At 38.1% G+C, this 16,375-nt stretch overlaps 1 protein-coding gene across 12 annotated transcripts in view; it reads left to right on the forward strand.

Moving 5' to 3' along the window:
• The window catches only part of LOC144957484 (dual 3',5'-cyclic-AMP and -GMP phosphodiesterase 11A-like), a 241,841-nt gene that overhangs the window by 209,145 nt on the left and 16,321 nt on the right, over positions 1-16,375 (forward strand). For all 12 annotated transcript variants that reach the window (XM_078888782.1, XM_078888784.1, XM_078888786.1 and 9 more), the window contains 5 exons: positions 7,860-7,952; positions 9,164-9,214; positions 10,915-11,070; positions 14,299-14,406; positions 15,187-15,296. In XM_078888782.1, coding sequence (XP_078744908.1) covers positions 7,860-7,952; positions 9,164-9,214; positions 10,915-11,070; positions 14,299-14,406; positions 15,187-15,296 — 518 coding nt within the window. The remainder of the gene's footprint in view (positions 1-7,859; positions 7,953-9,163; positions 9,215-10,914; positions 11,071-14,298; positions 14,407-15,186; positions 15,297-16,375) is intronic.

The raw sequence follows: 16,375 nt of genomic DNA on the forward strand, positions 1-16,375 counted from the left end.
ATTATTATTATTATTATTATTTTTATTATTATTATTATTATTATTATCATTGTTGTTGTTGTGGTTGTTGTTGTTATTATCATTATTATTATTATTATTATTATTATTATTATTATTATTATTATTATTATATTATTATTATTATTATTATTATTATTATTATTATTATTATTGTTGTTGTTGTTGTTGTTCTTAGAGTATTTGTTTTATGCAGTTTTGGTTAAAGCGGTTTTATTGTACTTGCTTCGGGTTCAGAAGGTCAAAAAATCAAATTGTGTCGATTGCACATCCCTCATTGTTTGAATTGAATTAAAAGAAAAAAAGAAAAGAAAAGACAAATTCTCGAATTGTTTTCGTTCCATTTACCAGTACATTTTATTTATATGTTTTCGGTTTAACATGTCTGTATTGTAATAGCTCTAAGGTCGTGAAATCATGTTTCGTTAGCACATCCCATTTCCCTATGTCCACCTATCTCACCAGTTGCCTCCCCTTTATTTTGATTAAATTTCCTCCTGAGAGAAATTGAATTACATTAGGGGGAAGATTGGATAAGCCGAAATCGAAACTTGATGAAGCTTTCACAGTTGTTAAAGATGAGAGCGGGAGGGGGGGGGGGGAGGGGGTGGTGTTGGTTGTGGTTGATTGGTCGCTTCGACGGTTGAAGGATACAATTGGAAGTGCTTGTGTGGTTTGGAGATTTGAACATTATAATGAATGATGATGATGATGATGATGATGATGATGATGATGATGATGATGTTGTTGATGATGATGATGATGATGATGATGATGACGACGACACGATGATGATGATGATGATGATGATGATGATGATGACGACGACGATGGTGATGATGTAGGATTTCCATTAACACATGCACAACGTGCAAAGCTCTCATTCAGTTGCAAGCGACCATTTTTGAAAGGGGAAAGAGTCAAGGCTCATAGTCAACACGGCAAGAACTTTTCACTAAAATATTCTTTTACTGTAGAAAAAAATAGTGCAAAATCATCTGTCTCACAAAAGTGTTGTCTCTGTCAAAAAGTATTGTACGGGTCATTCATTTTCTTACATGTAAGTTCGGTAAGATGTGGTCTGGTGAATTGGAAGGTCCTCTTTCAAAACTGGGACTCCGCATTGTCCAAGATGAAGGTCATTTAAAGCGATCGATTTTTGAAGGACACGTTTCCTGGCCAACGTTTTGAATTCATAATATCATTCTAAAGCACGACCGTAAATTGGTTAACTCTCTCCTTACCAGCTATTTTCAGAATTTTACCCCAAAACTTCATACTCACCCAACACAAAAATATATTTTTCAAACAGATTAGCAACGAGCATATTCTATCTATATTTTGTTCAGAAAAATGTGTAGGATTTTTATAGCTATAACTATAACAACATGAAATCAATTTTAAAAAAATGTTGGCTGCATCGAAACGAATGTGACGATTTTTTATGGGTGGAAAGAAGAGGGTTAAATCGAAAAATAAAGACAATAAAATTTGGCCTTTTCTAGAAACAACGTAAGGCAAAGCACACCCCTCCCTTTCAATACCCCCCACCCACCATTCCCATCACTCTGTAAGACTAAGGGAAGGGAGAGCAATGACAATCTGTTTATCTAGACAGTTATTGATTTCCCCCCCCCCCCCCCCCCCCCCCCCCCAACCAACTCCCTTGAAAAGAGACTGAAATTTACGTCCGGTCAATGATTCGATAAGCCATGATTGAAAGTTAATGGTACCAGCGCGAGGATGTCTAAAAAAATCACTTTTTGTAAATTGGTATATAATTTCCGTTAAACCGGGTCACTGCAGGAATTCCGATTGCACAATGTTAGGACCTCTCGACTATATATAGCGTGAGCATTTATATAGCGTAATATCCGCTAAACTTGCTCAAAGCGCGTTTCAGGGGTTCCCTGACCATCAGCGACACTTGGCATGTAGGTCGAGACATGACGCCTGTTAGGCATTATCTTTTTTTTTTCTTTCGGACACAAACAACGCTGTTAACCCTCTCCTTACTACCCATAGGAAAATCGTCACATTCTTCCGATGCAACCAACAGTTTTCTCATTCTGATATCCTTTGTACATCACAAATTATAAAGAAAATACTTTGTTCTAGCGATAAAAATTAGACACTGGACAATATTGTGTATAGAATGTACTTGTTCCTTCTCTGTTTGAGTCGAAACAAAATCTATTTTGTGTTGGGTGAGTGAAGTTTCATGAAAAATTCTGAAAATGGCTGGTAAGGAGAGAGTTAAGGGCCAGATACTCATATTTCACCTGAATTTTGTGAGAGAATGCGAATAAAGTGCATTTTCCAAGGATTCAGCTATGCGTCTCTCAGACCAGGGCTCAAACCCTGGAACGTCTGACCCGAAAGCAAGTTTATATTACATTGTACACAGCACAATGGAGAATGTTTCTGAACTCACTCAACAATAGAGATTTTTGCTACTTTTCGAAACTGGAAAAATGGATTAATAATGAGCAGGTGCATTAGATAGTTTTATTCGTTACTCACATTCTCTCACTGTACTCAGGTGTAAAATGAGTACCTGGCCGTTAACAGCGTTGTCTCTCTCCGAATAAATTGTAATATCGCCTAACAGGCGTCATGTTTCGTCCTACATGTTAAGTGTTGCTGTTGGCCAGGGGCCCCTTGTAAAGCGCTTTGAGGACGTTTAGTGGATATTGCTCTATATAAAAGCTAAATTATTATTGTATCTATATTCGCTTTTCGACCTACTTACTCATCCTGACTTTGATCGGTAAAAGCTGATCAGCCCCTTCTCCCCCCCCCCCCCCCCCCCCCAACCGCCTCCTCTCCATCCACTTCCCACAACTAATTTGCTCTTTGACCAAATTTAATGTTTCAAGCAGGGAGAACAATTACTCTCTTACTCAGGAAAAAGCCCATATTTGAACATTTGTCAAGGAAACTCGTCCTTCAAATATCGATCGATTTAAATAACCCTCATCTTGACAAAAACTCTCAAACCTGGGACTTCGCGAAGTCCCAGGTTTGAAAAGTTTTTTGCGAAGATGAGGGTCATTTAAATCGATCGATATTTGAAGGACGAGTTTTATGGCCAAATTTTTAAATATGGGTTTTTCCAGAGTACGGTATATTACCGGTAATGGAAATTTGAAGAGCCTCTCCATAAAATGGCTCGTACTATAATTTTTTATCGTTGTTATTGTTGAGAGACTCTCCTGTTAAAATAATGCACTTTTTCATATGCCTGCAAATTAATTTTAACTAACATAGCATTATGTGGTCTTGTGGTATGACACTCGCTTTCGGATCGGAAGGTCCTGGGTTCGAGTATCGCTCGGCGCATAGTTGAGTCCTTGGAAAAAGCTCTTTACTCACATTCTCACACCGTAAAATGAGTACCTAGCCTTAACAGCGTTGTCTCTGTGGGAAAAAAACCCATGTAATATCACCTAGCAGGCGTCATGTCTCGTTCTATATACGTGTTGCTGTTGTAAAGCGCTTTGAGCACGTTTAGTGGATATTACGCTATATAAGTGCTCTACTTTTTAACATTATCAAATTTTTTGTGGTGCCGAAAGCTCAGTTGGTAGAGCACTTGCTTCAGACGCATAGGAACCGAGATCGATTCCGAGTGAAGTCGAGATTTCTTTATGACGCTCCTCCCTCCTCCTGTTCACTCAACAGTGATTGGTTATGTTAGATCCGCTGGCAAGGACGACACGCGATAGGCTAGTAGTATACTGTCCTAAGGGTAGCAATCAATTGCCATTGTCCGTTTTATGATATAGAAACAGGAACAAAAAAGGGGCCCGTGGCCCTAATGTCTCTGATGGACTATTTTTTTGTCGTGGGACTTTCCTGTTTAAAAAAAAACCAAACTTGATCGTATAAAGCGCAGTATCCACTAGATGTGCTCAAAGCCCTTTACAAGGGGTCCCTAACCAACAGCAACATGTAACATGTAGAACGGGACATGCCCCCTGTTAGGCGATATTGCAAATTATTTAAGACAGAGACAACGCTATTAACGGCCAGGTACTCATTTTACACCTGAACACGGTGAGAGAATGTGAGTAATAAAGAGCCTTTTCCAAGGACTAAGCGCCGACTGAGGCTCAAACCCAGGACCTTCCGATCCGAAAGCGAGTGTTCTACCATAAAACCACATTATAGCCGTTAAAATAATGAACTTCTGATTTGCCTTCAAATTCATTTTAACTAAGATTTTCAATTAAATATTTAACTGCTGTATTTCAAATTTTGGCCAGCTACTCGACCTACAAATGTGACCCTTCGTCTCAAAACGGTATTAATTATGTCGGGATGGACCAGATGCTAAAAAGTCAAATTATAGTTATACTGGTCAAAAATATGACACGTTGGTATTTAGCACAGTAAAATATGATATTCCTTCTCCTCTATAAAACATATAAACTCAACTTAAGCATGATATTTCTGCCTACAAATTCCATTTTAAGCATCTTAATCATCCCGACTTATTACCGTTTTGAGACGAGGGGTCACAAATATCGATCGATTTACATGCCCCTCGTCTTGGCAAAGCTCTAAAAACTAGGACCCCTATAACAATAGCTGAATTTGACATTTACGGTAGTCGTCATTGCGAGGTTAACAATATGGCTACACGGTTACGTTTTTTTTCCTTGAGCAAGACTATTAACCCCACAATTTCCTCATTTTGGACAACATGAGTGATTTCTGTTGGCATCGGACATATTGTTTGTATACTTACTTAATTCTCTTCGGGCCTTGAGGCACATAGGGCATCCACCAGACATCTCCATTTTTTGCGATCGGCTGCTTTTGCGGTGGCTGTATTCCAGGGAAGGCCTGCTTCCTTTAATTCTTTCTCCATGGTCCTTCGCCAGGTTTCTTTGGGTCTTCCCCGCTTTCTCTCCCCATCTGCTGTCCAGTACAAGGCTGTCTTGGGAAGTGACCCTTTTTCCATTCTGGCCACATGACCCAGCCAACGCCATCTTCTTCTTTTTATTTGGCTATCAATGCTAGTGCAGTCAGCTTTCTTTAATAGATCCACTGTTCTTATTTTTGTAGGCCAAAATAAATTAAAAATTCTTTTTAAACACTTGTTCTGAAAGTCTTCTAGTTTCTGTATTAAGGAGGATGTCATTTTCCAGCTTTCACTTCCATAAAGCAGTACACTTAAAACATTTAAAACATTTGTTTTTATGGAGTATCTATAATAATATTCCTTCATGGAATGCCTAACCGACGGTATCTAATGGTGCCGTGGCGAAAGGGCGTATTACAAAATAAATTGAAACAACAATGATGAGACGAAACAATTTGGGGTATCAGACCTGCAAATAAGTATACGTCAGTTATAACGATTGCCGGTTTGTCAAAGATAAAGATTTGAGAACGTGTATGAACGTAGCCATCGTAAAGTTATGGCCTGACACTGACCAAAAAATGACGTCAAAATGCCAGTCCTTTGCCACAACAGAAAACAAATCGTGAGTTGTATTCAATAGTTCAACCAATGAAATAACGTTTCCTCGAGCTTTACTAACGACAACTCACTAGACGTTACACAAACCTAAAAAATAACGTCAAACTGCCAGTCCTATAGATAGTATGCAGATGACGTCACTCAGGCATTTGTTATTGTTTTTGCCATCCGCGTTTGTGAGTTGTTCTCACTCAACTGTATTAACCAGACTATATAAGTTCATGGTTACACAGAGTTTGTGTGTTGGTCCGTTATACTTCCGGATGGCAATGTTGTGAACTCCTTGGCTTAGCGCATTCTATCTATAGATAGAATGCGCTTGGCCAAGGAGTTCACAACATTGCCATCCGGGAGTATAACGGACCGACACACAAACTCTGTGTAACCATGAACTTTTATAGTCTGGTTAATACAGTTTAGTGAGAACAACTCACAAACGCGGATGGCAAAAACAATAACAAAGGCCAAAGTGACGTCATCTGCATACTATCTATAGAGTTCTAGCGGAGTCATCGTTATGTTATAGATAATTCGAAGATGACGTCACTCAGGTCTTTATTATTGTTTTTAACCATCCACGTTTATGAGTAATGCTCACTGAACTGTATTAATCTGACTATAAACGTTCATGGATACACAAAGTTTTGTGTGTTGGTCCGTTATACTTCCGGATGGCAATGTTGTGAGCTTCTTAGCCAAGCGCATACTATCTATAGCCTGACACTGAAACCCAAAAGACTGGCATTTTGACGTCAGTATTTGACCGCCTAGTGAGTTGTCGTTAGTTGTGCTTATGGAAACAAGTGGTCCCATTGGTTGAACTATTGAATACAACTCACGATTTGTTTTCTTTTGTGGCAAAAGACTGGCATTTTGACGTCATTTTTTGGTCAGTGTCAAGCCATAACTTTACGAAGGCCACGGTTCTTGTGTCAGGCTATAGATAGTATGCCCTTGGCGAAGAAGCTTACAACATTGCCTTCCGGAAGTATAAGGGACCATCACACAAAATTATGTGTTAATACAGTTTAGTGAGAATTACTCACAAACATGGATGGCAAAAACAATAACAAAGACCTGAATGACGTCATCTGCGTTGTATATATATGTTAACGATGGCCACGGTATGAAGCAGTGCCAGATAAAGCAATAAAGAAAACTACCAAAAACACAAACAGACTGAACAAAACACACAAAAAACCCCCAGAAAAAAACCATTCCAAATACAGGTCAAAATGATTCTACTGTTATTCATTTTTTTCCATCCGCGTTTATGAGTAATTCTCACTAAACTGTATTAACCAGAATATAAACATTCATGATAACACATAGATAGTTTTTGTGTGTTGGTCGGTTATACTTCTGGATGGCAATGTTGTGAGCTTCTTCGCCAAGCGCATACAATAAGCTGCTAGAAGCTCTGGACTATTGGACTATCAAGTGTAATATACAAAAATCAATAAAACATCTTTTAAAAAAACCAAAATACCAAACATGGAACTTTCGGGCTCAAAAGCCTTCTGCAGCCAACAACAAAAAAAAACAACAACAACAAAAAAAAAACAAAACAAAACAAGAAAACCATAAATGATGATGATGATTTATGATTTATGATTTATCTATCATCTGGGAGCTTGATCAGCATAGAAGGCTGACACGGTGGTGGAACGCTATAGATAGAATGCGCTTGGTCAAGGAGTTCACAACATTGCCATCCGGATGTATAACGGACCAACACACAAACTCTGTGTAATCATGAACTTTTATAGTCCGGTTAATACAGTTTAGTGAGAACAACTCACAAGCGCGGATGGCAAAACAATAACAAAGGCTGAGTGACGTCTCTGCATATATTATATTTGGAGGCCATTTTTTTCTCATCTGGGCGTGGCTCAGTGGTACGGTCTATGCTTCCTACTCGAAAGGTACCGAGTTCAATCACCCGCCGATGTGTTGTGTGACCTTGAGCAAGTCACCTCGCCCTAGCTCACTGTGGGGCGCTGCACTGCGGCTGACGCCTGGGTTATTCCAGTCTTCCCTTGGAATAGACCCTAAGACAGATTTCCTCTTGGGGATGAATAAAGGGATTTTTAAAATTTTATTTTATTATTTTATCTGTCCCCAAGACCATCAACTAGATTTCATTTCTCTCGCGATACTCCTCCTCCAGGTCTCCAGCGGGCGGCCCTTTCTTCTCGTTCCCTGTTGGGTTGGGGGAGGGGGGAGGGGGGGTAGCCTGAGGGCTATCCTTAACATAAAAAAACGGACGACAGAGAAATATTTGGCATCAAAAGAAGTCTTTATAAGTGTACTTAAATAGTTGTTTCTTCATTGTTATTTTCTCTCACAGGCTTTTGCCATTTTCTGTGGTCTTGGCATTAATAACTGTCAGCTGTATGAACAAGTCTCTTTGGCGGCGGCAAGACAGGCTGTTGCATTGGAGGTATGTGGTTTTAAAAAAAAAAATTGAGCTTTTATATAGCGCAATATCCACTTAACGTGCTCAAAGCGCTTTACAATGGGTCCCTGGTCAACAGCAACATTAAACATGTAGGACGAGACATGACGCCTGTTTGGCGATATTACAATTTTTCGGACAAAGACAACGCTGTTAACGGCCAGGTACTCAATTTACACCTGAGTACGGTGAGAGAATGTGAGTAAAGAGTCTTTTCCAAGGACTCAACTATGCGTCGAGCGAGGCTCGAACCCAGGACCTTCGAATCCGAAAGCGAGTGTCATACCACAAGACCACATAACCGGTTTAGTGATTGCAGTGGTGGAAGTGGTGGTGGTGGTGGTAGTGGTGCTGATGTTTATTGATGATGATGATGATGATGATGATGATGATCATGATGGTGATCATGATAATGATGATAATAATAATGATATTGACGATATTCATTATGGTGATAATAATTATGATGATAGTTGTAGTGATGGAGGTATTGGTGATTATAATAGTGACGATGATGTTGTTGTTGTTGATAATGATGATAATGATGATGATGATGGTGATCATGATAATGATGATGATGATGATGATGATGATGATGATGGTGGTGGTGATGACGATGGCGATAATGCAAATGGTGATAGCCGTTGTAATCTTCTTCTCTTCTTCTTCGTCATGTGGAAATCTCCAATATTGTCGAGGATCACTCCACAGTTTGTAGTGTTTTACATTTTAAACTTGCTAAAACTGCACATAATACTATTAAAAAAAAAACAAAAAAAAAAAAGTAACGATGTAATGAAAGTATTGTTGATAATAATAATGACGATGATGATGATGCTGACGATGATGATGATTATGAAGATGATGAAAAGGAAGATGATGATCATGATGATTATGATCATGATAATGTTTATGATGATTATTGGCTCTTGATCAAACGACATATTTCGACAATTGGTGCTGTGAAAATTTTCTTTTGCAATGACAGGATAAGTGGTTCTGTTAGAGTTAGACCTAACGGAAAATGCTTATAATATGTCCAATCACAAAAGGTAACAAGCAATTTGTATTGTCCGTTTAACGCTGCAGATCCGATGTAAACTCCTAGCCCTCGTGCTCTATGGCCCTAAAGGGCTACAACAACACATTCACATTAGACTCTTATTGAAATAATTTAATTTTTGTCTATCCCGCAGACCCTGTCCTATCATTCATCTGTTCCCCAGGAAGAAGTCACCAAAATCAGTGTAAGTTTGTGCTTAATCTGCCGAGTATTCTAAAAATACTTGCAAATATATAAATATTTATATTATTATCACAACATTAGATAACCCTTGGTAAGATTTTTCAGAATTAAAATCAATTTATTATGGCTAAACCAAAACAAACTTAAGTATTTATATAGCGCGTTATGCACTTAACGTGCTCAAGGCGCTTAAACAAGGGGTCTCTAGCCAACAGCAACACTTATCATGTAGGACAAGACATGACCTGACGCCAGTTTGGCGATATTACACTTTTTTTTGAAAGAGACAACACTGTTAACAGCCAGGTACTTGTTTTGCACCTTAGTATTGTGAAAGAATGTGAGTAAAGAGCCTTTTCCAAGGACTCAACTAGGCAGGACTCGAACCCAGGACTTTCCGATCCGAAGGCGATTGTCATACCAGAGGATCTCATAGCCGCACAGAATTATAAATATTCCAATGACGATTCTTGCAATTTATCTGACATATTTTAGAGATAAAGTAATGTTGATTTAGAATCCATTAGAACGTCAAAACTGCCGGATGTTTTATTTGAAAAGTAAATTTTTAGAGTAATGGCCCCTGAAACGTCTTGTCTGACAGACACCAGAAAATCAAATCGCTTCGAATGAAATAAGAATGAAGAAGAAAAATAAAAACAAGACACCGCCCCCCCCCCCCCCCCCCCCCTTCCGCGGCCAACACCCCAACGAAAAAAAAACCCCTCTAAATATCCGACAAACCAATAAAAAAACAAACCTAGCTGACCTCCCATAGTGGGCAGGGAGGTACTTACTGTGTCTTCTATCCCCCTATATCTGTTTTCCAACTTGCTTTCTGTCTTTGTCTTGGAATGAGATTACTTAGTTTTGTCCTGGTCCTGGCCTGAGTCCTAGCTGGGAGGGAAACAGTCAAATGCATAGTTATTGTTTTGGGAGATGATATTTTTTTCCTTGTAAATCATCTCTCTGTTATGTATTATTATATTTGTTATTTTTAATGTATAATGTAAGCATTTGAGTGTGTTCCTCTTTGTTGGATTTTGTGCTTGTGTCTGGATGAGACTTATAGGTGATCTCAAACTAAGTACATTGATGGTTTGCTCTTGGAATCTGCATCTGATCCCTATTTGTTCCCAGTTCCCCTTTGTCTTCCTTTCTCTTGGGTGCTTTAATTGTAATTCTAGAACTTTTTACTATCCCATTTTCTTCCTTTTTACTGGCGCTGATATAACCTTAATGTGTTGCAAGCGCCGTAAAACCCTTAAAAACAAACAAAAACAAACCCTAGCAACATTGGAAAACGCAAAGTCTCATGTTTGAGAGTTTTTGTCAAGGCGTGTGTCTTTAACTCTCTCCTTACCAGCCATTTTCAGGATTTTCCCCAAAACTTCTCACGCAACTAACACAAAACTATATTTTTTATCACTCAAACACAATAGCAGTAAAGTTCTTCCGATGTATAGTTTCTTTAGCAAAACTTGCTCTACAACACACTGTTAATTTTCTTTAAATTTTATGATGTACAAAATAAATTTTGAATACGAAAAATGTTGGTTGTATCGAAACGAATGTGACGATTTTCCTATAGTTGGTAAGGAAAGGGTTAAATCGATTGATATTTGGCCAATTTTTAATAGTGTTGTTTTTTTCAAGAGTACGGTAGTTAAATAATTATCTCCCTTCTCTCTACTTCCTCAGAACCAAATTATATCAGAACTCACAGAGGAGGAAGAAGTAAAGCTACAGAACTTGAGGTTTAACGACTTTGGTCTGGACAGCGATGAGATGATGGTCGCAGCGTTCAGAATGTTTGAAGACCTGGGTCTTATTAGGACATTCAGGATTGATACACAGGTAAGTAATTTGGTATAGTCGAGGCAGGCTGATTTGGTGGGATAAATTTTTTGCTTGTATTTTTCTTTCTTTCTTTGCCTGGCACTACATTGTAGTATTTGAATGCCATAGCGTAAGAGTTAGAAGAGAATAAGAAAAGACAAAATCCTCCAAAAATCCAGCCGCTTTTGTCTTGGTATCGAGCATCCACTGTTCTTAAACACCCAGCACATGTGACCCTCCGTCTCAAAACGGTATTATGTCGGGATGATTCAGACCCCAAAAAGTGAGTTTAGAGATAGATTGATGAGAATTGGACCTTAGAAGTTTTTGCAATGCTAGAAATAGTCTTTATACTCCACCAGAACGTACAGAAATTAAACCCAAGTTGGATATTTGTGGCTATGAATTCAATTTCCCTTACCGAGTGTATCCCGACATAATACCGCTTCGATACGGTGGGTCACACATGTGGTACCATTACACCACAGGGGTTATGCGACATAACAGTTTGGACATGTTATAATCCTTATGGATATTTTTGTCTAGATGTCATGATACTTTCTCATTCATTCCCATAATGGGTTGTCGTCGAGAGAACTTACGAGAAGCAACCTTCACAATCTGATGCCACTCTTCTCAGTCATTGGACTTCTCAATCAACTTATATAACGTCAAACTTGTCCATTCCTTGATGTTTTCCTGCCACTTTTTTCTCCCTCCTGTTCGTTGACTTCCACCGTGCTCTGCATAACTAACTATCGCACAAGCTGTCATGTCTGACCGGATACCCAAACCATGAAAGTTCCCTTATTTTAACCATTGCATGCAGTGGTTCATGTATTACCGCCAGCTTTTCCACATCTTCAATAACATTTTTGTTAGTTCAATGTTCCTGATATCCCAGCAGTACATAGAGATCTCATTTCCCAAGCAAATAGATAAGTATCGGTCCATGGTGCGCTGAGATTGTGTCTGACGGTATGCAATAATGAGGTAAACTTGGTCTTTTGGATCAGTCGGAATGTACTCCACGCAATAGACTCTTAACTTAAAGTTAACATGTTATTTTATTGTTAGCATCCATTTAAAATTACAGACATTTAAAATGAACTTCCGTTCCATCGACTGTATGACTCTGAAGGACTACTTTTTGACGTACGAGAACAGGAACTGGTATAAGTGAAAACATCTGAAAAAGTTTGTATGAAACAGTGCCAAACAAACAGAAACAGTAGACAGGCACCCTTATAAAGAATATAAGCATTAAATCCGCCCAACTGTCATTGTCATATATTAAATTGGTTTCATTCGTCGAGATTCTTGTCTGGTGTTGTTGGATTGTATTTCGACACACACCTTTGGACATGGAAGTACCTGGTATGCTTCACACTGTGGGGGACGCAACTTTGAGTTCTGGGAGAAGACTCTTTATTCACAATGTTCCTTTGACAAAATGGCTTGTAAAATTGTTGTCTCTGTCGAAGAAGATATATCAATAGCTCCTTACACGAGCCATATACCTCGTTTTACAAATTAGGTGTCACTATGGCTTAAGACCCCTTCTGAGGAACCTTGTAAATATCATGTGAAGCCTGTTCTATATAAAACTTATTTTTAAAGTTCGTTGAAAACTAAACCCTCTATACAATTTATCTCTAGTAGTAGAGATTATGTGTCGATGATTGCTGATTATTAAGTCCCTTTATTCGTTCTATATCTTGGATTTTGTGTCGTTGATTGCTGATATTAAAGAACTTTATTCGTCTATCGTGTGTAGATTTGTGCGATGGTTGCTGATATTAAGACCTTTATTCGTTCTATATCTGTCTGATTTTGTGTCGATGGTTGCTGATATTAAGGATCTTTATTCGTTCTATATCTGTTAGATTTTGTGTCGATGGTTGCTGATATTAAGCCTTTATTCGTTCTATATCTGTTAGTTGTGTCGATGGTTGCTGATATTAAGGATCCTTTATTCGTTCTATATCTGTCTAGATTTTGTGACGATGGTTTGCTGATATTAAGGACCTTTATTCGTTCTATATCTGTGGAGATTGTGTGACGATGGTTGCTGATTAGGACCTTTATTGTTCTATACTGTTAGATTTGTGACGATGTTTGCTGATATTAGGAACTGTATTCGTTCTATATCTGTGGAGATTGTGTGTCCATGGTTGCTGATATTCAGGACCTTTATTCGTTCTATATCTGTCTAGATTTTGTGTCGATGGTTGCTGATATTAAGGAACTGTATTCGTTCTATATCTGTGGAGATTGTGTGTCCATGGTTGCTGATATTAAGGACCTTTATTCGTTCTATATCTGTCTAGATTTTGTGTCGATGGTTGCTGATATTAAGGACCTTTATTCGTTCTATATCTGTCTAGATTTTGTCTCGACGGTTGCTGATATTAAGGACCTTTATTCGTTCTATATCTGTCTAGATTTTGTGTCGATGGTTGCTGATATTAAGGACCTTTATTCGTTCTATATCTGTCTAGATTTTGTGTCGATGGTTGCTGATATTAAGGACCTTTATTCGTTCTATATCTGTCTAGATTTTGTCTCGACGGTTGCTGATATTAAGGATCTTTATTCGTTCTATATCTGTCTAGATTTTGTGTCGATGGTTGCTGATATTAAGTCCCTTTATTCGTTCTATATCTGTGTGTAGGTTGTGTGACGATGGTTGCTGATATTAAGGACCTTTATTCGTTCTATATCTGTGTATAGATTTTGTGACGATGTTTGCTGATATTAAGGAACTGTATTCGTTCTATATCTGTCTAGATTTTGTGTCGATGGTTGCTGATAATAAGGAACTGTATTCGTTCTATATCTGTGGAGATTGTGTGTCCATGGTTGCTGATATTCAGGACCTTTATTCGTTCTATATCTGTCTAGATTTTGTGTCGATGGTTGCTGATATTAAGGAACTGTATTCGTTCTATATCTGTGGAGATTGTGTGACGATGGTTGCTGATATTAAGGACCTTTATTCGTTCTATATCTGTCTAGATTTTGTGTCGATGGTTGCTGATATTAAGGACCTTTATTCGTTCTATATCTGTCTAGATTTTGTGACGATGGTTGCTGATATTAAGGACCTTTATTCGTTCTATATCTGTGGAGATTGTGTGTCCATGGTTGCTGATATTCAGGACCTTTATTCGTTCTATATCTGTCTAGATTTTGTGTTGATGGTTGCTGATATTAAGGACTTTTATTCGTTCTATATCTGTCTAGATTTTGTGTCGATGGTTGCTGACAGTAAGAAAGAACTACAGAAACGTGGCCTACCACAACTGGAGACATGCCTTCAATGTTTGCCAAGTCATGTTTGCCATCATCAAAGTAAGTTTTAGTAAACTAGATTTAAAATCTCAGATTATAGTATCTGGTCCTAGGATGAAGACAATAACTAATGAAAAGGGATTCTCTCTTATCCTCTCACTGATTTTGGACAATTCAAAAATGTCCGAGTCACTTTTACTTTTAATGCCATCTCAATATAATTATTTACATTGAATACAGCCTGATAGCACAACCTTTTGAAATAATAGGAACAATTGTTTCATTTTAAAACTGGAGAAGGGAGAGATAGAGGAAGAAAGAAATGGATATATATATATTATATTATATATATAGGAAGAGAGAGAGAGAGAGAAAGAGAGAGAAACAGACAGAGGGAGAGAGATAGACACAGAGGGAGGGAGAGAGAGGGAGGGAAAGAGATAGAGATAGATAGAGAGAGAGAGAGAGGGAGAGAGAGATAGATAGATAGATAGAGAGAGAGAGAGAGAGAGAGAGAGATGGGATTAGTTTATAGGAAGTTTATTCTAATTCTCAAGATCCACTGTTTAAATATATTATTACAATCCATAAGTCGCAGCTGGCAAATCAAATTAAAGTGAACGTCTAGAATTGATTTGATTAATTGCCTTTTATAGACAAATTAAATTGAAAGTAAACAGCCTGATCAGAGCTGTATAGCCGCTGTTTGTTGCCCGAGACTGAAGCACGTTTTATGTGCGCCCACAGAAGTACATCACTTTGGAAAAGTGGGTTTGTTTTTTTTTCAGTTACAAAATTGTCTTCGATTTCCACTTTTTTATATTCTTTGTTTATTCCCAGCGGTGCCATAGCCGTCAGTTTCTGAGTGACAACGAAACCCTGGCTCTGATAGTGGCATGCCTGTGCCATGACTTGGACCATAGAGGGACTAATAACGCCTTCCAACAAAAGTAAGAACAAGAAAATGAGGTTTGAGCCCCAGTCGAGTTAGACTGATTTTTTTTTGGGATGTTTTGTTTAAATTGTATTTTTTTTTCTTTCTTGTTTTGTCTGGCACCTTTCATAAACACTCGTTCAGATCTTTATCTTACAAAAATGTATTACACTGTTTGTGCATCCTTTGGTGTGTTTTGCATAATTTTATGATAAATGTAAATGTTGCTGCTCGAAGCTCGAAATAATAAATAACAGTGAAATTTAATGTTTGCTTAAATTTAATGTACGAAAGCAGTTAAAATGAATTCATCTAACAACGCCACTACCACATTATCTCATTCGTCTGTAGTGTTTCATTTATCCTGTTTTGTTGATAAAAGGGAAACCTGAAACGTCAATTTTATCTGTTTTTGTATATTAAATTGAAGCTTACATTCAATTTCACAATGTTATTTATATAATTTTATGATACTATGTCCATAATGTAGATTTATTTTGTAATCCTACACACTTTATTTAAAAAAAAAATTAAAACACATTCTTAAAATTTTGACCATAAAAACTCGTTTCAAATAATCGTGATCGATTAAAAGGACTGTCATCTACAGCTGGACAAAAATGGTCAAACCTGAGACTTTGGTAGTATCCCAGGTTTGAAATTTTAATTCATAAAAGTGAGTGGAGCGGACACTTATGTTGATAACAACAAGAAATGAAGTGAATAGGAAAAAGCCAGAAGGCAACAGAGAATAAAAACATCGCGACGGCGATGGGGGATTGAAACCAGGACCTTACTGGTACGACAACTCCGCCTGGCCAGAGAGAGCGTGACTCTAACCGTATGAGCTATCCGTGATAGGTCGCGGGTTCAAACCCCCATCGCCGCCACGAATTTTTTAATCTCTATTGTCTTCTGGCACTTTCCTACTCACTTCATCTCTTGTTATCAACTCAAACCCTGGTCCTTCCGATCCAAGGGCTAGTGTCATACCACAAGACCATATAGTCATAGCCTCACATCAACAAACCTACCACCCTATCACCATTGTCTCCACTTTTCATCTATAGATAGTTTGCGCTTGGCTAAGAAGCT

This window comes from Berghia stephanieae, chromosome 12 (genome assembly GCF_034508935.2).
Source record: "Berghia stephanieae isolate SIO BIC M18660-M18661 chromosome 12, UCSD_Bste_1.3, whole genome shotgun sequence".
Taxonomy (NCBI): Eukaryota; Metazoa; Mollusca; class Gastropoda; order Nudibranchia; family Aeolidiidae; genus Berghia; species Berghia stephanieae.